Source organism: Abrus precatorius, unplaced genomic scaffold (assembly GCF_003935025.1).
Source record: "Abrus precatorius isolate BTA unplaced genomic scaffold, Abrus_2018 Scaffold7, whole genome shotgun sequence".
NCBI lineage: Eukaryota > Viridiplantae > Streptophyta > Magnoliopsida > Fabales > Fabaceae > Abrus > Abrus precatorius.
In genome coordinates, this window is record NW_020874417.1 from 29,202,015 (window position 1) to 29,227,558 (window position 25,544).

Sequence of the window (25,544 nt, forward strand, 5' to 3'; positions counted from 1 at the left end):
TTTTTATAAGTTATTTTTTATTATGTTGAGTACTAATTTTTTTGCAATATTTTTTAATTTAATAAATTTAAATTTACTTTTTATTTTAATTGTTTATTGTACAAATAAATTCTAAAATAAGTATAATTTTTTATAATATTTTTAATAAAAATAAGATGATTAAATTCATTTCTTAGTTTTTGTTAGTTTTAAAATAACTATTTTTGAAAGACGGCCGGAGACTGAGAGAACTAATTTTAACTTTTAACCAAAGCTCTATGAACTTAGTACATCTTTATGAACATAGCAAGTCGAACTCATTATGTGTATAAATAAACATAGTGAACCCAGCTACTACCCTCGTTCACAAGTATCAAAAACTAGTACCATGGCTACCCAGAAATCATTTTCTCTACTCTTAGTCACATTCACAACTTTGCTTCTTTTGTTAGCAAGAAATGTGAACTCCGCAAAAGTCCTTTCCTTCAATTTCACCAAATTCACCACAGGCTCATCAAGCATAACCCTCCAAGGCAATGCCGAGATTTTAGCCAATGGGGTGTTGGCACTGACCAGCCATACAAATTCTGCCACAAACATAGGTCGTGCCTTGTACACAACACCAGTTACCATATGGGACGAAACCACTGGCAACGTTGCAAGCTTTGTGAGTTCCATCTCTTTGGTCTTACGTGACATCCAAGGTTTTATGGAAGCTGATGGAGTTGTCTTCTTTCTTGCTCCTTCAGACACTGTCATTCCCAACAATTCATCTGGTGGGAAACTCGGAATTGTCGATCACGGCTACGCTTTCAATAATTTCGTGGGTGTAGAGCTTGATAATTATGTAAATGATTGGGATCCTAATTATCCGCATATTGGAATTGATGTCAACTCTTTAATTTCGTTGAAGACCGTAAAATTCAATAGGGTGAGTGGATCTTTGGTCAAAGTTAGCATAATCTATGACTCTCTTTCTAAGACGTTGAGTGTTTCCGTGACTTACGAGAACAATCGTATTGCTACCGTTTCTCAAGTGGTGGATTTGAAAGCTGTGCTCCCCTCAAGGGTAAGGGTTGGTCTATCTGCTTCCACGTCATCTGGTGGCGCTCAGTTACACGATATTCATTCATGGTCTTTCACTTCCAACTTAGAGACAACTGTCAGCAGTGTCATGGAGAATGTGAATATTGCTAGCTATGCATAATTTGGTCTACTTGTATTGTATGTGTCAAGTGTCTACCTTTTGCTCACCGTATTTCTAAATAAAGACCATGCGAGCCTTGTTTATATATGTGCCACTTGAATTGAAGTTTTGGTTAATTAACTCGTGTAATGATTGATAAATATGTTTATAGATTCATTCAATCTAGTAAAAATTAAATAACAAATGGTGAATAGGATTAAAATAGAAAAGCATTTTATTAGAACTAATGTATTTATTTCACCTCTCTCGACGGGATGAGGAACGGTAATCATGGTCGGGCAAATATCATAGCGTTGACGCAGAAGGGGAAGATTTTTGGTCATACAGTCACGATATTACAGAAATAATAAGAAATTTTGCAGTTTAGTATCGTAAGAACTTAAATGATGGGCATGCAACGCCAATTGTAGGTGTTTCTGAAAAAACACTGCTCATCAAGAACTTACGTACGGGAGAATGTGAGATTTGAGGAAAATCGTGTTTATTTTCATTAGAGGGTCAAGTGACCATATATATTTAACTTTAAATTAATCTGATCTATTAAATTAAATTTAAAGCAACAACAATAATAATAATTATTATTATTATTATGTGTTTTTATTATATATGTATATAGAGACAAGATCTTTTCATACTAATGTAAATCTAAATACTTTTACATTTAATTTGAACTTTTTATTTAACTTACATTTAACGAGTTATAATTTTTTACTTGCTAACCGTTAAATATAAATTAAATAAAAAATTTAAATTAAGTATAAGTTTTTAAATTTACACTAATATGAGAAAATCATTAATTTTCATATATATATATATATATATATATATTATATACTTGATTAGACTGGTTTAGTTCAACATAAAAAACCTTCAATACAACAAATTATTGCTTAAGGTAGTGTTTATTAGGAGTGACATAAGATATGTTAAGTATAGGAAATGAATAATAATAGTACTGTTCTACGGATTACAAGATAAGATTTAGACTTGCGTAACGATATGATATTCTATCTATAGTTCAAAACAAATGCAATTCAAAATAATAACATTATATCAGTGGAATTAATAGCAAACAAATAATCATGAAATTCCTCGATTATAGGATATTAGTTGGCTAGTCTAACATGCTCCACAAGATTGAGGTTACGTTGTGCAACACCAATCTTGGTTTGTAATTGTTAATGGTGAGCCTTTGATAGTGGCTTGGTGAGACAGTCTTCGAGTTGGATAGTTGTACAAGCATAATGAACGTTGAGTTTTTCTTGTTGAACGAAGTCTCACACAAAGTGAATGTCAATTTATATATACTTAGATTATCAAATAAAATTAATAGAGCTTGTGAGGGCATGATGCCTAAGTTATCTTGTAGAGAGTAGATCTATGATAGTTTTGTTGCAGAATTTGCGAGGGCTCTATATTCAACCTCTGTGGAAGATCTCACAGCAACTCTACTTGGAGGATTTCCAATAAATCAACTTGGAACCATAGTATACAAGTTTGACAGAGGTAAAGGCAGATGTGAAATCATCTTTGTTGCTAACCCAATCAAGATCGTTCATTGCATACAATGAGGGGGGAGGACTTTGGTTTTTGAAACTTTAAACCATCAAAGATAGTACCTTTAAAATATCGTAGAAGCCTTTTTAATGTTGTTATGTGTGTGGCAGTGGGGTGGGCGTTGCATAAATTAGGCTAGCTTGTTAACAAAAAAGGCAATATTAGGCCTTATCATGAACAAGCACCAGAAGTTGCCAATTGTACTCTTGTAGAAGGCGATGTCAGTGCTCGTAGAACCATCATCCTTGTACAAGGGTGTGCTGGTTGACATTGCAGTGAGGATAAGCTTGACTTCATTCATTTTGGTTCTTTCAACAAGGTTAATAATGTATTTATGTTGATTAAGGAGTTACTTATAATAATAATATTATTGGCATACACAAATGTGTATAGAATGAGGCTTCCAAATTTGAGAATTAACAGAGAGGAGTCCCAATTCTTGTTAACAAACCCATAGTTACATAAGAAGTTATGCAAAGTTTGGAACTAAGCCTGTAATATTTGTTTGAGATCATAAATGGACTTTTTTATTTGACAAATATGGTGAGACTTTTTAGAATGAACGAAGCCTAGAGGTTGTTGCATGTAGACCTCTTTGCATAAAGAACCATGCAAAAAGGCATTATTAATATCAAGTTGAAGAAGTGACCAATTATGTTTAATGCTAAGGAAATGATTAATCTTACCATTGTTGGTTTAACAATTAGATTGAATGTCTGAGTGTAATCTAACCTCAGTCACTGATGAAATCTCTTGACTACTAATTTGGCCTTGTACTTGTTAATGTCACTATTAGCTTTTTACTTGATGCTATATACCTATTTAAAGCCTATGGCATTTGTACTTAGAGGCCGAGGTACTGGGTCCCCTATACCTTAATGGATTAAAATATGTTCGATGGACAAGTGTATTCGTCAAAAAATAATGAAATTCTAAAATAAGTTTCCAAAATATCGTCTTACAATGATTGTTTCAATTGCTAAGAATTTCTTAATTTAATTGTTTGGGCTTAAAGAATGCAGAATTAAATAAAAGTAAGAATTTAACTATAAAATCAATTATAAAATTTAGAACAAGTAATATAATGCACGTCTTGGTTGAGTTTTATAGGAGAGGAACCTAAAGTATCTTAGTTTTCTCATTCAATCCTTTATGTTATTTTTTGGTTTAACTTTAAATCTGATTCCTTTGTGATTATCAATCATTCATAGAAATACTATTAATACCTAATGGTCATGAAATATTAATATTCTTTTCTCTAAACTAACATATACAATGGTCATGCAAGATATTAATTCAAGAAAGAATAGAATATCTATGAACTTGTTAATTTAATAATGATTGAAAGAGAAAGATTGTTTTGATTCACTTAATCCTTTGTTTTGTTTTATTTTATAGATTTATTAACTAATTGAGATATGGTCGCCTAACAATATAATTAATTAGGATTATATTACAAGTGGTTAGTTTACAACATACAATTATGCACAATTGGATACATTAATCATAGATAGAAAACAAACTTAGACTCAAATATCAAAATCCTATAAATTTGTGAACAATAATTCTTATAACCCTAGCTATGAACTTAGTTACTTATGATAAAGAAAAAAACTAAAACAATGATAAACACAACTATTATTAAAAAAGAAATAGCAAATTAGAATGTCCCCAAGGGTTGATGATGAGATGAATTTCTAGGCTTTATGTACAATTGCTTGAAACTTTGAGATCCACTAAGAATATGCCAAAGATATAGTTGGAAGCGATGTGAGAAAGATGAGATGGAAGATGTATTTAAAGATATAATCAAAGGTGACTTAGTCACTATTCTTGAGACTCCTTTAATAAGATTTAAAAACCTTAAAAGTTGGGATGACTACAGGTAAGCATGATCGGCAATAGTGCTCGAGGCACCCCATATTGGATGCTAGGGTTTGGGCGTGTTGACTTCTGCGAAACTCTATTTTTCAACCAATTTGAACAAAAAAAAGTCCAAAAATCCAACTGTGGTCTTTTTATGTTAAACTGCACAATATATATATGAATCAGTATAAAACCAAATTAAAATAAAGGCCACACATAAATATATGAGCTATAAAAATGTGCTAAAATATAGACTTATCAGTATCAAACTCCTTACTTATATCATCACGCTAGTCACTGGATTTAGAAGCTTGAGATACACATGTCGATTCCACTAAAAGGGATAAAAGATGTTTAGTGGTGATGAGGTTTTTCAAGTTGGACTTGCGTATCTAGTTCATGGCTCGTGTGACAGGTCATGCATAGGCAGGCAAAGGTGGTGTGAATACCAATTTTTGCATCTTTGGAATGGCCTCCAAATTTTTTTTCAGTTTATAAAAATAAAATAAAATTATTTTACAGAAAAATAGAAAATTTTGAAAAAAGAGAGAAATCGGATCATGAAAATGGAAGTCTTGCAACGTGCAGGTTTACATTGCAATTTCAAAACTGACTCCATACACAAGAAAGGAAAACTCAGAACTTTGGCATTTTGTAAAAAAAAAACCCTAAAACGTGAGATGGAAGGAGGTATAAAAGCTCAAGTAAGAAATTTGGAAAGGGGGCCTTTTCATAAACGAAAAAATTAAAAGAGCGGCAAAATCTTTTAAAAGGAAGAGAAAAAAAAGAAAGAACCAGAAAAGGAAGAAAGGAGACCACAATCATTTTTCGGAGAATGGGAGAAAATTTTTCAGAGGCACCTAGAAGATTCAGAAGTAAAAAGCATAACTATTTCAGGTATTGTCTTTTACCTTCAACTTTCTTGAAGTATTTGTGTAGAGATGAATGAAAGAACTATGAAAGAGTTGTAAAATGAACCATGAATATGAGAAAGGAGAGTTTGTGAGAATGACACCGTGAGTACTTGCAGCATTTGATTAAAATAAGGTTGTAAAAATGAAGTGGTTCTGGGTAGTTTTTTTTTTTTTTAACTTTATTATTTTATTATTTAAAATATATTTTAATAATATTACATTTCTTTTGATGGAATAATGACTTGAAAGACTGAACACTAGCAGCATATGCTATCTACTAAGCCATGTCCAGTCAAATCAACTTTTTTTTATTATTTATCTATTATTTCGTTAGCTTTTAATGGAAGGGGTTTCTTTCTTTCCTTCGTGCTGTTCCAATTCAATATACCAACAAAATCTACAATCCAATGCATTAGTTACATCTACGTGGTTTCTTTTTTATTATTTTGTTCAGTAACTTTCTTTATTTATTAATTGTTTGGTGAACGAAAATTTGTTTAGTTATTTTATTCTTGTTTTATATTTTATTTATCTTTTATTGTCTTAAGTAAAATATTTGATTTTACATCTTTATTTTTTATTTTGACTTAACTTCTCTTAATTACATTTTATTAATTTTATGTAATAATAATTGAAATAATAATGAGAGATTATTTAAATTAGGTTAAATGCAATATAATGCAACGCAATGTAATTTCCTTTTATTTTACTATACTTGAATTTTTTTTAATTGTAAAATTTAATTTGATAATAAATTCTTCCATAATATTTTCATGTTATTTGATTATTTAGACTTTTATTATTATGATTAATTATTTTTCTTTTAATTTAAGATTATTATCTTTTGTTTTACTTATTATATAGAATGTTGATGTAACTTAATTTTATATACATGAGTACTTCCTCTTATATTATTAATAATAAATAGTACATGTTTGCATCAATTTATGACATTAACGTGTAGCTTTTCTACCGTCATGTGTTATAAATTAATAAAGCTTGGGTGTACCTACGTTACCTAAAGTTTTATGCAATATTGGTTTATTATATGTAATCTATAATTAATTAGAAAATTATCTTAATAATCAATCAAAATGTATTCTTTATAATCATTATTTTACTAATCAATCAATTTAAATAGAAATTATTTTATTAACACAGTAACTTATAATGCTAATGTGCAGCAGCTCTACCTTTACGTGTTATAAATTATTAGAACCTATGTGTACCAACGTTACCATAGGTTCTATACAACATAAATTTATCAAACAATATTTTATTTTTTTTATTGTTATTATTAAATATTTTTTAATCAATTCAAATATATTTATTTATTTCATCAATTGAAATTAATTTTATAGTTTAAAATTTCTTGAATCATATCTTTGATTCCGATAAGTTAAATAACAAATCATTTCTCCATTTTTATTATATTATACAGTTTTTTTTATTTTTTTTTAAATATCGATGTGTAATTTACATTACCTTCGATTATCCAAAAATTATAAGAGACTAATGTATAACTTACACTATCTTAAATTCTCTTTCAACATTAATCATAGTCAAAATTAAAATTCAAATACTTCATTTACGAATAAAATATTTTTAACGATTTGCAGTATAGTTATGTGATCTTCCTTCACTTTTTGTATTGTTTCTCGTAAGGTACATGTATAACCGCGTTATCTTGTATCCTAAACATTATAATTTTACGAAAATAATTTTAATTTCAAAATTTTCTTTTACTAAACTTAATTATAATCAACTAATTTCATAATTTTTAGATAGAACTACGTGGCTTTGAGTTTCCCATTGCACCCAGGGATACGTAAGAACGGGAACCAGACCCGTCAAGTCAAAATAATTTTCAAAATAAATTTTCTCTTTGTCAAAATAATCCAAATAATATCTCAATAAATAATATTTCTTCTTTTAAAATAAAAATAATTAATGTTTAGAGATTAAATAAATATTTTTCAGAATTTGAATGAATTTGCACAATTAATTTTAGGTAACTGTTTTTAAACGGACGTTGTAGGGTGCTAATACTTTCCCTACACGTAAATGACTACCGAACTCGCTTTTGGTTTCAAAGATTATATTATTTTAAAAACTTTTTCCAAAGTTTTCTTAAAATAAACTTTGGTGGCGACTCCTCTGATATATTTGAAAAAGTTTTTCGCCGTACCGTTGCGACCGCCCAGTTGTGACAGGTGGCAATGGTGACGAAGGACTTGAAGCTTGGGTAGTAATGGCAATTCATTGTAAGAGGTTATGGTGAGGGGACTAGATTGGGGAGATAAAGTGGGATTAAGTGGGGTTATGGAGATAAGTGGGGGAGTTAAAGGAGAAAAATTTGAAGTTTAAGGAGTTGGAAGGGTGATATGGTTGTTAAGATGCTGAATGATATGAGAATGATGAGAAACAAAGTGGTTGTTGGTGTTTGAGTTTGAATTTGGAGAGGAGGTTAAGGTATATAGATTTGAATGAAAAGGAAAGATTAATTCATGAAAAGTCATATGTCTAAAGAGATACAACTTTTGAGTATGTGGGTGATAACATTGATAAACATGGTGTTGAGAAGAATATTCAAGAAAGACATAAGGCATGCTCTTATTGGATAGTTTATTTTAAGAGTATTAATGAAGCCAAGGGTAACACAAGCATCCGAAAACTTGCAAATTGAGATAGTTAAGATAAGAACCAAATAGAGTTTAGTGTCCTATTATTTGAAATACAAAACACCAAAAATTTTGTGTAATCCAAAAATGAATAGGAGACTTGGAGGATTTTCCATTATATGGTGACGTTTACATTCGACAGTGCCAATATGTTCAAGAATATATATGGACAGACATAAGGTTGAAGCTTTATATCTTTAGTGCCACCATTAAGGTAGAGGGATTTAACATTGTAGAAGAACATTGTTTCAATTTTTTTTATGGAAATGTGAAAATATAGTGACAACATCAGTTTTTCTTTTTAATAGGTAAATTTACAAAAATGAGTAAAGTGATCTAAAAATACTTTATTAATATTTGTAATTATTTATAAAAGTAATAGGAGAGAGTCCCTAAACATTATAAAAAATAAGTTCAAAAGGAGTTGAAGTTTTAATAGAAGACATCAAGAAAGGGAGTTTGTGATTTTTATTAATAAGACAATAATTATAATGAAATTTTATACTTGTCTAAAGTCTTAAATTTGTCACAACTAGACATCATTTGAAAAAGTACTTTTGACGAGGGAAGGCCAAAACAATCATGCCAAGGAGGAAGACGAGCAAGTGAGTTAAGGTGAAGGAGTTAGATAGTTACTATGTTATATTTCACTTTATAATTCGACAACTAGGAGAACGGTTAATAAAAAATTGCTCTCTAAGATACACTTAGAGAACCCATTTTTCCAAATAAAACCATATACACACCCCTAAATCCTAAACTATAAATAACCTAACTTTCTAAATGCTCATTTTCTATTTCTGGCAGTTTGTGTCTATTTTCAGATTATATTTTAAGATTTTGGAACACAATATTCTTGTTAATGAAGGCTTGGGAGGTCAGTATAGTATGAAAAATTAATAAAATAAAAAATAGGAACGTGTATTCAGATCTACTTAAAATAGAAAATAAGTATTTAGAAAGTTAGGTTATTTATGATTTGAGACTTGGAGTGAGTGCTTAGTGTTAATAGCAAGAAGATGAAGATGAAAGGGATAAGGAAGAAGAAAAACTGCCAGTAATCAGATCAAAGATCTGAGGAAGAAGACGATGAATAGTAATATACAGTACACGTGGCACAAAATGATAAAACTTTCTAACGGAGTTAAAGTGTTTAACAGAAAAGAACCTATTTGAAACTTTTTTAAAAGTTAGAAGACTAAAATAAACCAAAAAAAAAATTAGAAGATGAAAGTGAATTTTACTTTAAAGTTAAGGAATGAAAAAACTAATTTTACCTTTCTTTTACAAAATCCAACTATAATTCACTTAAAATATTAAGATATAGATGGTAGTTGGAAATTAACCAATAACAATAAAAAAAAAATGAGGATACACACATGGTAATTCTAAAATTTTGAAAAAAAATAAAAATATGTTATTCAATTTTTAAAAAGTAAACATTGAATGGATTTCTCTTTAAATAAAATACATACTTTAGTCTTCTATTATACAAAATCACAAATCTTGGCCTTTTTACTTTCCTTTTGCTGTGGATAATTATCACTTGACATTTTTTGAGGAATTTCCATGTCTATCTTGCTTATTCTTCGAAAGGGAATGACTTCTATGAATGTCTCTTCCTTCTAACAATGTTTGCTGCATGTTTATCCCTCTCATCTATCTTGACCTTCCTGGAATTTCTCTCTTTAATATCTTCTTCATCAATTGAAATCTCTAACGATCCATCCATGTATCTTAGAAATTAGAGAAATATGAAACTTAAAAGAATTTTACAAACACCACTTGTTCTTAAAAAAGTCTAAAGCATTCATCTTTATAGAAGAGTTAAAATTATATTTATTAATAATTTGATCAGTTCTATTCAGATTAACGTGAAGTTATATAATATCAATAAAATCTAAATAGTAAATATGCTTAAAATCATTGATAAGTTTAGGAAAGGTTTTGTTACCTATTATTCTACAATTCCAAAACATACAATCGTTAATATTTGCCTAGACAGAAGTTTGACACTTGACTAGCGCCTTCTTTACCCTTCTCATTAGAACTTTGTTGATTCATTCAGAAATGTTTATCATTTTATAAATTGAATAAAATTTAGAGGCTTATTAGTAGACTATGTTTCTACAATAGGGAACTAAAGCCATATTTGTTTGATTCTCGTTCTTAAAATTTCTTCAAAGTTACCCTTATTTTATATTTTTTCTTTATCAATAAACTTTGTTCCACTTACTATACTATATTTAAAATTTTCAAGATATTAGACTATTCACCCTTAAAAGTCCAACTGCTTTTGACTTCGTTAGAGAAGTCTAACAAGAAATTTAAAGTGACTACAACTTCGATATTTAAAATCAGGGTGTCTAAGTTTAAGCCATAGTGCATTGTGGTCAAATTTACTAGAAATATGGATAAAAGTGCAACACCCTACTTTATAAACCCTCAATTAAAGAATTAGTAAATTTTTTCTTTTTATACACACACACGCACACGCACACACACACACACACACACACACACATACACACATATATATATATATATATATATATATATATATATACTAATTTTTTTAGCAGATTACACAAGGTTCAGTGTTTTTGTCATAACTCAAGATATACTTAATATTTTAACATGAGACCAATTTATAAATTTCAAGTATTCATTTATCTACAACTTTTATGAAGGAATTAAATTCAAATACCCTATAGAATAGTGCCAGTTTTCTGGTTACAGTGGCTGTTTTTGACAGAGATCAACTACACAAACACTCTGAACATACCTTAGTAATCTGGCCATATCTCATGTTACACATAAGATATTGACCTGAAACTAATTTCTCAATTTCAGGAATACAATTTCCTACAACTTTTATGAAGGAGTCGAGTCCTAATTTTACACTGATAAGTCTTAGCTAGAACACCTGTTAGTAAAATAGACATAAATTGAGTTACAAATATTCGTTTGAGGTGAAACTAGTGGCTAAATTTCAAGTATTAAAAAGGCTACAACTTTTATGAAGACATAAACTCCCAATTCAGTCCATACAAGTCCCATAATTTAGTGAACAGTGACCTGCGAATTTGGGTTCTTAGGTTTTTAGCTCAACCACTTCTAATCCTCCATTTCAAGCATGATTCTAGTATCCTAGATGTAAAATCACAACAATAAAAGTAAGATAACACCCTTCCCATTCCTATTCAAGCTCATCCAAATAAGAAGAGAAAATTAAATAACACCATTTTAAAAAAATAAAACCATACAAGTATAAAGGAGGATAAGGGTAACAAGTTTACCTCTTGAAGCTTCTCAAGAAAATCAAAGTTTAATCCTCAAAATCAAGCTTCAAAAGTGAGAGAATTTGAAGAGAAAAATATAGAAAAATCTTACGGAAGCTTGTTGAAGAAGAAGATGCATTCTCTTTCTCAATCACTTTTAAAAGTCAAAATTTAATTACTTTATCCATTTTTTTTAACTTAAAAATTTCACTTTTGCAAAATGTAAATTTTTTGCAGTTTAAAAGGTAGAGAAATTTTTTTAAAAAAAGTAGTAAAATATTTAGAATAATACTAGGATGGTCACTAAAATTTTAATTCACTCAAATTGCTTTCGGATCGGTTCGTTTCTTGTCTGCTTATTAGACATACTGAAAAATAGAATTTTAAAATTTATCAAAATTTTACGACTTTGTTTGCTATATAATCAGATTCAGTGTGAAAATTTATTTATTTTTGTTAAGATTCTTGAAAAATAGGTCAATTTTGAGTATTTTCTAAAAATTTCAAATTTTTTTTAGAAAATCATAAATTATTTAATGAATATAAAATTCTAAAGTAACTTTAACTAATTTTTAATAATTTAATTTTTTTTTAATTTTGACAAAGATTTTGTCAAAATTCAGCAGACCAAGAGTACTGAGAATTAGAATGTTACAAAAAGAATGGTTAGAAAAGAATATCTCTCGGCTCATGACTAACTACTATTATATTTGGAAGCTCTTTGTCAAGTGTAGAGGACATCTTTAAAGCTAAATCTAAGAGCCTGCAGTCTTGAAAACATTCAGCAAATTTTTAAAGAGTTTTATCGTTAACAAGAGTCCCTTAACATTTCATATTCCTAAAGAATTCAATTAAAATCCCCTGCAACACACCAATGGCCCAAAATGTTTGAGTTAAACTTAATTAGCTTATCCCATAAAATATCTCTCAAATGTTCTTAAAGGCTACATACACTATAGAAAGGGTCTAAAATTACAAATTATTTAATTCAACTTTTAAATTAATATATTTAGACTTAGAAATTAGAAAATTTTGAAATTTAAAGGAAATTTACAAACACCACTTATCCTTAGAAAAGCCCAAAGCATTCATCTTTATGGAAGGGTTAAAATTATATTTATTAATAATTTGATCAATTCTATTAAGGTTAATTGAAGTTATATAATATCAGTAAAATCTAAATAGTAAATATACTTAAGATCATTAAGAAGTTTAGGAAAGGTTTTGTTACTTGTCACTCTACAATTCTAAAACATACAATTCGTTAATATTTGTCTAGACAAAAATTTGACACTTGATTAATACTTTCTTTACCCTTCTTATTAGAAAAGCCATGTTTATCATTTTTATAAATCTTATCTATTTCAAAATGTTGAATAAGATTTAGAAGCTTATCAGTAAGACAATGTTTCTTCAATTGGGGACTAAAGCCATATTTGTTTGATTCTCATTCTTAAAATATCTTCAAAGTTACCCTTATTATATATTTTTTTCTTTATCAATAGACTTTTAGAAATTACTCATAATAGCCATGATATCTTTTCCTTTCCCATGAGAATCAAAATCTAATTTCATTTAATTTTGAGATAAAACTTCTATAGTTTCTCTACTTGGAATGGACGTGTCACTTTTAGGATTTTTAATTTTCTAGACAGAATTACTTTTAACTTGACTTTTATTAGGAACTTTTTTTTATTATTAAAAGGAGTTTTGTGAGTTCCATTATCATGTTTTAGTAAGGGACTCATTTTCTTTTTTTTTTTTTTTTTAATTTAAGCAAAGACTTGTATATTAGAATTCTTATTAATTGAAAAATCTATTTAATCAATTTCTTCTAAAGGGTTATTCAGCATATCAAATCTAGAATATGTACCTTTAACATTAAGAGAAGTCCCATTATTATTTGAACCTTGTATTTTACATGAGCCTAATTTTCATTTTAAAAATCTTTTAACTATCACATATGAGTAAAAAATGCTATTTTTCTTTACTATTATTTTCTTGATTAGTACTCATTAGCCACCCATATTTTTTCTCCATTCAAACTAATGATTTAAAGATTTTTCTTCCTTTCCTCCTTAGATTAGAATTGCTCACTTTAATCTTGTATTAATACTTCTGGACAAAATTCAATCATATGCCCATATTTCTCACATGAGAAGCAAATAAGATGTAATTTCTCATATTTATAAAGTATTTTTATCTTAAAATAGAGAAAAATGAGTACTAATTTTTTTTTCTGAAGGTCTATTTCTATATAGATTCGAGTAAATTTACTCTTAACTTGAATAGCAATATAAAAATATTTTTGCATTGTTCGTAGAGCATAAACTGTCACTTTCTTAAAGGAATGGTCAGATGATTTAAACATAGATCTCCATCATTGAACTAATAAGAAATGGTCTAAAACCAGCCTTGATTCCTCAAATAGACCAAAACGATAATAGTCCATATTAGAAACACAAAGAAGGAAAAAATTTGTTGTTTAAATCTAATACTTTTACTAGCCCATTCTTTTCCCATAAGTTATTTATTTTTTGCTCCATATACATGTGACTCAAATCCTAAGGTGAACTTCGTTTTTTAATTCTTAATTATTTTCTTATTAATCAAAAGGGATATTAAGATCCTCCATTTGAAAATTTATTATTTCATCGTTTTGAAATGTGAAATGCATGTCTTAAGATGCCATAAGACTATCTCTATAAGAGACATGGTCAACATTTGAATAAAACGAGTTCACCTGACTTGAAGCTATTTCCTTTAACAAATTCATCTCCATTTGTTTAATATGAGAATCCTTCGTCATGAAATCACTAATTTTAAACTTTTTACATTTCCTTTGCAGTAGATCATTATCAATTGACACCTTTTGAGGGATTTCTGTGTCAATCTTGCTTATTTATTAATTTGTCAGATCATTTTAAAAGTAATTATAAGCAAATTAAGTCGTTTAACACAAGTCTCGAAAGAACTGCATTGAAATTAAAACATTGCGAGGCACTCGGCGGCACCCCGTCAAGGTCAAAAGAAAAGGTCTCACGTCAGAAATAAAAAAGAGTTCCCACGTTATGCAAGATAGCCATATCAATATCGACGGTAAATAAACAAAATTAATTTTTGAGTACTTTACCTATCTAAGAATAACTTTTAATTAATTAACGAAATTTAATGCTTATGATTAAATGAGGTGATTATTGTCAGAAAGTAATCCTTATAGTGAAATTTAATAATTTTCATGATGCATTTCAAATTTTAAATCAATTAGATATTTATAGTTATATAATTTTACAGTCAAAATTTACTTGTACTTTTAGAAAGTATATTATACATCAAAACCAAAAGATATTTAGGGAAGTGTGAATTATTTTTAAACATGTATGATTTAATCTACATAATAAAAAAAATAATCTTTTACTGGCCTCAATAATATTAATATTTTTTCTTAAACTTGGAATATAACTCAATCTAATCTCTTACGAATTACTAATACCTTTGAATTCATCGATCCCGAGCTATGACAGATATCCATATCACAAAATATCGTCCCTATAATTTTTGAAGTGCTATACAATACGACAACAGATAAGTCATAGCGTCTAACTAAGTGGTAGATTTTGATTGAAAATACGGGTTATATCATTTTATAACCAAATAAATAAACATAAAGCTAGTTAGACTGGTTTAGTTGAAGATAAAAAACCTGAAAGATTAAAAAAATGATTATATTGTTTAAGACAACAGTGTGACAAGAAAGAAAGAGAGATTAAGACACGTGTAATTAGGAGATATTTATGCATGGCTCAACGTAAAATAAAGGTCCAATACGTACCATTATTTTTTTAATAATTATAAAAATAAATATAAGAGGGACAGAGAAATACAAATATTGATGGTGGTTAGACTTGAACTTGTAACAATAAAAAATAAATACGTCTGAGGACTCATACATGGTCGTTAGACTTGGCTTCATAAAATAACCCAAAAGTCATACAAACACGTTATCAAAGGGATCAACATCACAGTCACACTCTAAACACATACACATGCAGCACCACAAATGCATGCTTCCATGAGTAGAATGACAAGTAAAACCGCGACATGACATGGCCCAGAGTGAAAGAGCGCAGACGCTTCAAATTTTTGTTTGGATCCGAAAAAACGCGTTACACATAAACATCACTTGGAAGTCTAAATAAAACGACAAGAGGGGAAGTGCAGTGAGGGCTTTATTGAATGTTGATTTTTGGCATAGAAAACGTGATTTTAATGCTGAAAATAAATTAACACTCTTTAGTAGCTTAATCATTTGTTCTAGACGCTGGACTGGACTCTATAAAAGGAGGGGAAGAAGGGAGCATGAGGTATAAGTCCTCAGTATCATCTCATCTGCTCTACCTATAATTTGTAGTTTCTCATATCACTCTCGAGAGGTATATATTAATTAATAATCCGTTTGCTGATCTGCTCTGAATTATATGTGTGTGTGTGTGTGTGTTGATTCAATTAAATCAAATTAAAGATGTTAAATAATTAGTACGTTCCTAACCCATTTCATTAATTTGTCTTTGTTACAGCTAGCTAGCTTGAAGAATAATCGATATTCAAAGACGATGGATATTGGTGCAAGTAGTATATTGATGGTGGCGTTGGCATGCGTCGTGATGTATGTTGTTGTGGGTTCACTGCAAGCAAGAAGCAATAAGCTTCCACCGGGACCTTCCCTTGTAACCATAATGAGAAACTCTTTCGAGTTGTACCAAAAGCCACAACAGACAATGGCTAAGCTTGCAAAGTTGTATGGGCCAATAATGCGTTTGAAGATAGGGCAAGCAACGACCATTATAATCTCTTCAGCAAATGCGGCAAAAGAGATCCTCCACACCCACGATGCGTTATTCTCAGACAGAACAAATCCTGATATAACAACAGCTTACAACCACAACAACTATAGCCTTGTGTTTCTCCCATATTCCCCCTTATGGCAAGAACTGAGGAAAATATGCCATGGCAACTTGTTCTCCAAAAAGACCCTTGACGCAAGCCAAGACCTTAGGCGCAAGAAACTTCAAGGACTCCTCAATGATATCCGTGAAAGCAGCCTTAAGGGTGAAGCAGTGGATGTTGGAAGAGCTGCTTTCATGACTTGCATTAACTTTCTATCCTACACTTTTGTCTCTCAGGATTTCGTTGAGTCTCTAGGGAACGAGGAGTACAAGCACGTTGTGGGAACTCTCTTGAAAGCAACTGGGACACCTAACTTGGTGGATTATCTACCAATGTTGAGGATGTTTGACCCACAAGGCATTAGAAGGCACACCACTAATTACATTGACAAGTTGTTCCACATCTTGGACCCCATAATTGACGAAAGGATTAAGCTCAGAAATGGGAAGCACTATGTCACAAACAACGACATGTTAGACATCTTGCTTCAAATTTCTGAAGGGGATAGCCAGAAGATGACTAGGAAACAGATCAAGCATTTATTCCTGGTATGTATATGTGCGTGCATGTTTTCTTCTCTAGCTCTCTCTTTGTGATCCATGCATGTGACTAATGAATAAATGTAATTAATTAATTAATAGGATCTTCTTGTTGCGGGGACTGATACAACAGCATATGGATTAGAAAGGACAATGACCGAACTAATCCACAACCCGGAGGCAATGGCAAAGGCCAAAAAGGAGTTGGAGGAAACGGTTGGAATAGGTAATCCGGTTGAGGAATCAGACATCGGAAGACTTCCATATTTGCAAGCAGTGATAAAAGAGAGTTTGCGTTTACATCCACCAGCACCACTTTTGCTCCCTAGGAGAGCCAAGATAGATGTGCAAGTGTGCGGCTACACAATCCCAAAGGGTTCCCAAGTCCTTATCAATGAGTGGGCTATTGGTAGGAACCCAAACATATGGGATAATGCACATGTTTTTTCACCCGAAAGGTTCTTGGGTTCCGACATTGACGTCAAAGGTCACAATTTTCAGCTCACCCCATTTGGCAGTGGTCGTCGTATATGCCCTGGCTCCCCTCTTGCTATTAGAATGTTGCATTTGATGTTGGGTTCATTGATAAACTCTTTTGATTGGAAGCTTGAAAACAATCTCCATCCAAAAGACATGCACTTGGATCAACCCCTCCGAGCTATTCCACTCTTGGTCAACGACACTTCAAACCCTAGATAATAATATTGTCTTTTTTCTTTTTTTTTTTTTATCCCTCTTTATTACAGCTTAGCTACTAGCTAGCTAGATTCAGCACTACCTCTGTACCTTGATTTACATTTATAAAAATTAACGATAATTAATCTGCTCTTTTCCTCTCTCTTACCATCTTTCAACTACATTAAAGTCCCATCGACCATTATTTTCTTTTTGATATTGTCATCGTTCAAAATAATTGTATAGTTAATGAATCATTAGAAAGGGACCTTCTCACTTGGATAAGAATCCCTTGGCATCCCTTCTCCTGAAGTGGTCCATATCCTTTGTCAATGTGCATATTACGTGTTACCCCATCCCTTTTAATAATCTACACACATACTATTTATTTTGTTTAAATTATATATGGTTGGTTTTTAATCCTAATTTTATCCACTAATATAGCAATTTTATTATTGTTAATAAAAAATTACTGTGATTACTATTTTTATCACTGTTATTATAATTAGTGCCGTTAAATTAATATCATATTTTTTTAATAAAATATGACTATTTAGAATTTGAAATAGACTTTTACTTTTCCACAAAGTTAATTTTTCTTTTAAAAATTCGCATATTCATTGCAATTTGCGCTTATCTTGAATTAACTATATATGAAAATTCTTATAAATATGACTCAGTTGATATATGGTTTAATCACTTAATTTAGATTCGCTTGAGAAGTTGAAGTAAAATGTTCAAACCTCATGACTAAAGTTTTGAGTGGTAAGTTTAGAAGATGCTCGTACAGGTCTGTTAATACTAATTTTGACAAATTTACTTAACCTTTAATTTTTTTATTTATTTTTCTCTTGGAAAAATAGTTTAAGTGTTTCTGATGTTATCTATAATTTAACATAATATATTTTAGAAACATACATTTACAGTATATAATACTATTTTTTTATTAAAATAATTTCTTTGAAGTATATTATAAAATCTTTATTATTTATTATTTTTTCATTTTAAATATTACGATTCATTCATACATTTTAATTATGTCTTTAGGAATGATTTCGATACTATGTTGTTCAATGTTTAGAAACCCAAGCATAAAATAATCTTTCCAAAGCCTAGTACTAAGACCATTTCCTAAAAGTTAGAAAAATCCTTTATTTAAGTTAGTCTAGAGATTGGGTTTGTCTTTTCAAGTTAGAAAACATAATTTAATTTTGTTTAAATTTCTGTGAAGGATATTAGTTGAAAATTTGTATTTAGCATTTAGAATCTACAGTGATAGTGAATTAGGACAACTCAAAAATTTCCAACCTACCTTAATCATATAGAGATAATTGGAAGAAGAAGAAATTTCATTCAATTATCAAGAATTTTGCTAAAAATTTTATAGTTTACATTACATAGAAAGATAGGCCTAAAGTAAGTAACCATTTCAGAATTAACAATTTTAGTAACTAGGGTTAAAATAGTTTAATTCACGTGCACTTTCTATTTTGTTAGGCTTTGTTAGAACAACTTTAATGAAATTTAAAAGATAATTTTTTAACAAATTCTATTAAGATTTGAAGAAAAGAGCATGAAAACCATCAATAGAGATATATGTTTTAATCTCATCAAAACATATATCTCTAGTTAAGCTAATCTATATAGGCAATATCAATTAAAGGATAGGAAATTGGAGAATCTAACAAATTTATGTAAATCTTATCATTAGTTAAAAGAGTTTTGAAATAGTTGTATTTTATTTTGGCTATAAACTCAATTGTTGTCCCAATGTTTTAAAGCTTCAATTCTGTTGACTTCCCTACACATACTAGTTTTATGATGAAATGCTTTTTGTTTTTGTCCCCCAAACAACAGCCATTTGCTTTTGCCTATTGGAACCGATAAATTTCTTCTTAATCTAAAATTTGTTCATATTCTTGCCAAAGTTTAATGATTAACTTATGCAAAAACTAGTTATTTCCTAAGACAATTTTCTTTTTAATTCTCTCAATTTTGTTAAAAGTTCTTCTTTTACAGTAAAATTCCTAAAAGTTTCTTTGTTCCACTTACTATACTATATTTAAAATTTTCAAGATATTAGACCATTCACCCTTAGAAGTCCAACTACTTTTGACTTCGTTAGAGAAGTCAAGATGACTTATTTAAAGGACAAGAAATTTAAAGTAACTACAGCTTCGATATTTAAAATCAGGGTGTCTAAGTTTCAGCCATAGTGCATTGTGGTCAAATTTACTAGAAATATGGATAAAAGAATGGTTACAAAGAATATCTCTGAGCTTATGACTAACTACTATTATGTTTGGAAGCTCTCTATCAAGTGTATGGGACATCTTTAAAGCTAAATCTAGAAGTTACAAGAAACACATCACTTCAGCATATCATGCATATTGTGTGCAACACATTGTGTCATTGTATCAAAATTTATTGTAAAATTTAAGAACAGAGGTGCAAAGCGATTGCTAATGAATATTATCATGTGACTCTAATTTTTACACTTAATTTCAAAATTTTCTCATCTTCAAATGACAAATTTTTCTTTATTTATAATAGACTTATTTTTAATCAACTTTAATTATGCATTATAAAGTTAATTATAATCGATTTCTTTTTAAAATATATTCATGTGTGAGTGAATGTTAATTTAAATTGACTCACGTGTAAAAAAATTTTGAAACAATAATGAAAGTTGAATTAAATTATTTTTTATATAAAAAATTTAAAATAAAATAGAAGTCAATTTAAATAAACTTCTGTGTAAAAAATTTTGAAAGCAAAATAAAAGATGATTTAAATTGATTTCTGTGTAAAAAATTTCAAAAGCAAAATGGAAGTTAATTTAAATCGATTTCTATGTAAAAAAATTAAATCTATAATAGAAGTCGATTTAAATCAGTTTTTGTGTAAAAATTTTTAAAATAAAAGCAAAAATTGATTTAAATTGATTTCTGTTGTATGTACTTTTAGGATATTTACGTAATTTTTTTAGGATATTTAAAAGTAATAATTTTTTTAATTTATTTGTGTAAAAAAGCCTAATTTAAACTTCAAAAGTTTTCACATTTTTTTTTAGTTTTATTTGATATAAAATAGCATATGTTATTAATAATATAATATTTTTAAAAATTTAAAAATATTCATATAATATCTTTTAATTATTTATTTTAAAAAAATTAATAATGCATATGTGGTTCTAAGAAAATTACTAATTTTAACTTTAAAAAATGTATCAGAAAAAAATTAAGCACGTTTAATATTTTAGAAACGTGTTTGAATCGCTTTTAACTTATTATATAAATGCAAATGGACCTAAAGCCTTGGTACCCATATTATTTTGAAATCTTGATAGTTACACCATTCTACTTATAGGACAAAATTCAAAGTTTCAATAAACACTTCTACCTGTATAATTAATAATATTCACGTGATAAGAGTCTTATTCTTTATTTGTGATATATATATATATATATATATATATATATATAATTTTTTTCACTTTCATTTAACTTACATTTAACATGTTATAATTTATTACTTTACTTGATGTTAAATATAAGTTAAATGAGAGACTTAAATTAAGTCTAAGAATTTTTAGACTTAGAGTAAGAAGGTCGTGCCGCTATATATATATATAAATATAATATTTCATAAATTTTAACTTTATATGTATTTTAAAAGTTTATAAAAAATGGCCTTTTTGGTCCTGTTTAATATTAAAAAAATATATAAACTTTTAATATATTAAAAATGAGTGGGTCACAAATGTACTTTTTTTCTTTATATTTTACAAATAAGAAACAAGGCACTAAAATAAATACGTTATATAATATCAAGGCATATGATTGAATTTTGTGTGAAAGTATTCATACAAGATAAACATAAAGTGAACAATTCTAATCTAGTAGGAAAAAAAAAAAGAAAAATCTTTAAATCATTAGTTTGAATGGAGAGAAAATATAGGTGGCTAATGAGCACTAATCAAGAAAATAATAGTAAAGAAAAATAGCATTTTTTTTCTTATATATGATAGTTAAAAGACTTTAAGAAAAAAAATTAGGCTCATATAAAATACAAGGTTCAAATAATAATGGGATATAAAGAAACATATTCTAGATTTGATATACTGAACAACCCTTTAGAAGAAATTGATTAAATGGATTTTTCAATTAATAAGAATTCTAATATACAAGTCTTTGCTTAAATTAAAAAAAAAAAAGGATAATGAGTCCCTTACTAAAATATGATAAGAGAACTCACAAAACTCTTTTTAATAATAAAAAAATTGTTCCTAATAAAAGTCAAGTTAAAAGTAATTCGGTTCAGAAAATTAAAAATCTTAAAAATGACACATCCATTCCAACTAGAGAAACTATAGAAGTTTTATCTCGAAATTGAATAAAATTAGACTTTAATTCTCATGAGAAAGGAAAAGATATCATGACTATTATGAGTAATTTCTAAAAGTTTATTAATAAAGAAAAAAATATAAAATAAGGGTAACTTTGAAGATATTTTAAGAATGAGAATCAAACAAATATGACTTTAGTCCCCAATTGAAGAAACATTGTCTACTGATAAGCTTCTAAATTTTATTCAACATTTTGAAATAGATAAGGTTTATAAAAATGACAAACATGTTTGAATGAATAAACAAAGTTCTAATGAGAAGGGTAAAGAAGACACTAGTCAAGTGTCAAACTTCTATCTAGACAAATATTAACGATTATATGTTTTGGAATTGTAGAATAATAGGTAACAAAACTTTTTTTAGACTTATCAATGATCTTAAGCATATTTACTATTTAGATTTTATTGATATTATATAACTTCATGTTAATCCGAATAGAACTGATCAAATTATTAATAAATATAATTTTAACTCTTTTATAAAGATGAATGCTTTCGGCTTTTCTAAGGACAAGTGGTGTTTTGTAAAATTCTTTTAAGTTTCAAATTTCTAAGATACATGGATGGATCGTTAGAGATTTCAATTGGTGAAGAAAATATTAAAGAGAGAAATTCCAGGAAGGTCAAAATGGATGAGAGGGATAAACATGTAGCAAACGTTGTTAGAAGGAAGACACATTCATGGAAGTCATCCCCTCTCAAAGAATAAGCAAGATAGACATGGAAATTCCTCAAAAAGTGTCAAGTGATAATGATCTACAGCAAAAGAAAAATTGAATGTATTTTATTTAAAGTATGTATTTTATTTAAAGAGAAATCCATTCAATGTTTACTTTTTAAAAATTGAATAAAATATCTTTATTTTTTTCAAAATTTTAAAATTACCATGTGTGTATCCTTTTTTTTTTTTTTTTTTATTGTTATTGGTTAATTTCCAACTACCGTCTATATCTTTATATTTTAAGTGAATTATAGTTGGATTTTGTAAAAGAAAGGTAAAATTACTCTTTTAATCCTCTAACTTTTAAAAAAGTTTCAAACAAGTCTTTTTCTGTTAAACATCTTAACTCCGTTAGAAAGTTTTATCATTTTGTGCCACGTGTACTATATGTTACTGTTCATCGTCTTCTTCCTCAGATCTCTGATATGATTATCGGCAGTTTTCTTCTTCCTTCTCCCTTTCATCTTCATCTTCTTGCCACTAACACTAAGCACTCACCCCAAGTCTCCAATCATAAATAACCTAACTTTCTAAATACCTATTTTCTATCTTCGGTAGATCTGAACACACGTTCCTATTTTTCAATTTATTGATTTTTCATACTACCCTGACCTCCCAAGCCTTCATTAACAAGAATATTGTGTTTCAGAATCTTAAAATATAATATGAAAATAGACACAAACTGCCAGAAATAGAAAATGAGTATTTAGAAAGTTAGGTTATTTATGGTTTAGGATTTAGGGGTGGGCATTTGGTATTATTTGGGAAAATGGGTTCTTTAGGTGTATCTTAGAGAGCAATTTTTTATTAACCGTTCTCCTAATTATCGAATTATAAAGTGAAATATAACATAGTGACTATCTAACTCCTTCACCTTCACTCACTTGCTCTTGTTTTCCTTCTTGGCATGCTTGTTTTGGCCTTCCCTCGTCAAAAGTACTTTTTCAAATGATGTCTAGTTGTGACAAATTTAAGACTTTAGACAAATATAAAATTTCATTATAATTATTGTCTTATTAATAAAAATCACAAACTCCCTTTCTTGATGTCTTCTATTAAAACTTCAACTCCTTTTGAACTTATTTTTTATGATGTTTAGGGACTCTCTCCTATTACTTTTGTAAATAATTACAAATATGAATAAAGTGTTTTTAGATCACTTTACTCATTATTTGTAAATTTACCTATTAAAAATCAAAACTGATGTTGTCACTATATTTTCACATTTCCATAAAAAAAATTGAAACAATGTTCTTCTACAATGTTAAATCTCTTTACCTTAATGGTGGCACTGAAGATATAAAGCTTCAACCTTATGTATGTCAACCATATACTCTTGAACATATTGGCACTATCGAATGTAAACGTCACTATATAATGGAAAATCCTCCAAGTCTCCTATTCATTTTTGGGTTACACAAAATTTTTGGTGTTTTGTAATTCAAATAATAGGACACTAAACTCTATTTGGTTCCTATCTTAACTATCTCAATCTGCAAGTTTTTGGATGCTTGTGTTACCCTTGGCTTCACTAATACTCTTAAAATGAACTATCCAATAAGAGCATGCCTTATGTCTTTCTTGAATATTCTTCTCAACACCATGTTTATCAATGTTATCACCCACACACTCAAAAGTTGTATCTCTTTAGACATATGACTTTTCATTAATTAATCTTTCCTTTTCATTCAAATCTATATGCCTTAACCTCCTCTCCAAATTCAAACTCAAACACCAACAACCACTTTGTTTCTCATCATTCTCTTATCATTCAGCATCTTAACAACCATATCACCCTTCCAACTCCTTAAACTTCAAACTTTTCTCCTTCAACTCCCCCACTTATCTCCATAACCCCACTTGATCCCACTTTATCTCCCCAGTCTAGTCCCCTCACCACAACCTCTTACAATGAATTGCCATTTACTACCCAAGCTTCAAGTCCTTCATCACCATTGCCACCTTTGCCTGCCTATGCATGACCTGTCACACGTGCCATGTTTGAAGGGCAAGTGTACCCATCGAGAAGTAATAAATAGTTCTTAAATTAAGTTCCCATAATATCTTCCCACAAGGATTGTTTTTCAATTACTAAGAATTTTCTAATTCAATTGTTTAAGCTTCAAAGATACGAGATTAATTAAAAACAAGAATTTATAAAATCAATTATAAAACTAAGAGTAAGGAATACAATGCACGTCTTGGTTAAACTTATCGGAGAGGAACCTAGAGCATATGGGTTTTCTCATTCAATCCTTTATGTTATTTTTCTATTTAACTCTAAATCCGATTTCCTTGTGATTACTAATCATTTATACGAATACTATTAATACCCAATGGTCATGCAATATTAATATTCTTTTCTCTAAATTAACATCTCCAATGGTCAAGCAAAACATTAATTTAAGAAAGCTTTAGGAGCCTACGGACTTGTTAATTTAATAACGATTAGAAGAGAAAGATTGGTTTGGTCCATCTAATCCTTTGTCTTGTTTTACCCTATAAATCTATTAATTAACCGATGTACGGTCGTCTGACGATATAATTAATTAGGATTAAGAGAGAAGCGCAACAGGATAAAATCTAATCACAAAGCGGAAATTAAATTTAGATTCAAACATCAAAATCCCATAAATTCATGAATGATAGTTCCCATAGCCCTAACTATGGACTTAGTTACTCATGTTAAAGAAAAGAACTAAAACAATCATAAACAAAGCCATAAAGAAAAGAAATAGCAAAATTAGAGGGTGGTGAGTTCCCAATCTTC

The 25,544-nt window shown here is 29.1% G+C and overlaps 2 protein-coding genes across 2 annotated transcripts; both read left to right on the top strand.

The window, feature by feature from the left end:
* The first annotated feature begins 338 nt into the window (after positions 1 to 338).
* On the top strand, positions 339 to 1,264 carry LOC113872030 (putative bark agglutinin LECRPA3). Its single transcript, XM_027509199.1, has one exon. The coding sequence runs from the start codon at positions 368 to 370 to the stop codon at positions 1,184 to 1,186; it is 819 nt and encodes a 272-aa protein (XP_027365000.1). The 5' UTR covers positions 339 to 367; the 3' UTR covers positions 1,187 to 1,264.
* Positions 1,265 to 15,856: 14,592 nt separating this feature from the next.
* LOC113873260 (geraniol 8-hydroxylase-like) lies at positions 15,857 to 17,797 on the top strand. The gene is made up of 3 exons (XM_027511309.1): positions 15,857 to 15,918; positions 16,063 to 16,980; positions 17,074 to 17,797. The coding sequence occupies exons 2-3, from the start codon at positions 16,099 to 16,101 to the stop codon at positions 17,668 to 17,670; spliced, it is 1,479 nt and encodes a 492-aa protein (XP_027367110.1). The 5' UTR covers positions 15,857 to 15,918; positions 16,063 to 16,098; the 3' UTR covers positions 17,671 to 17,797.
* Positions 17,798 to 25,544: the final 7,747 nt, after the last annotated feature.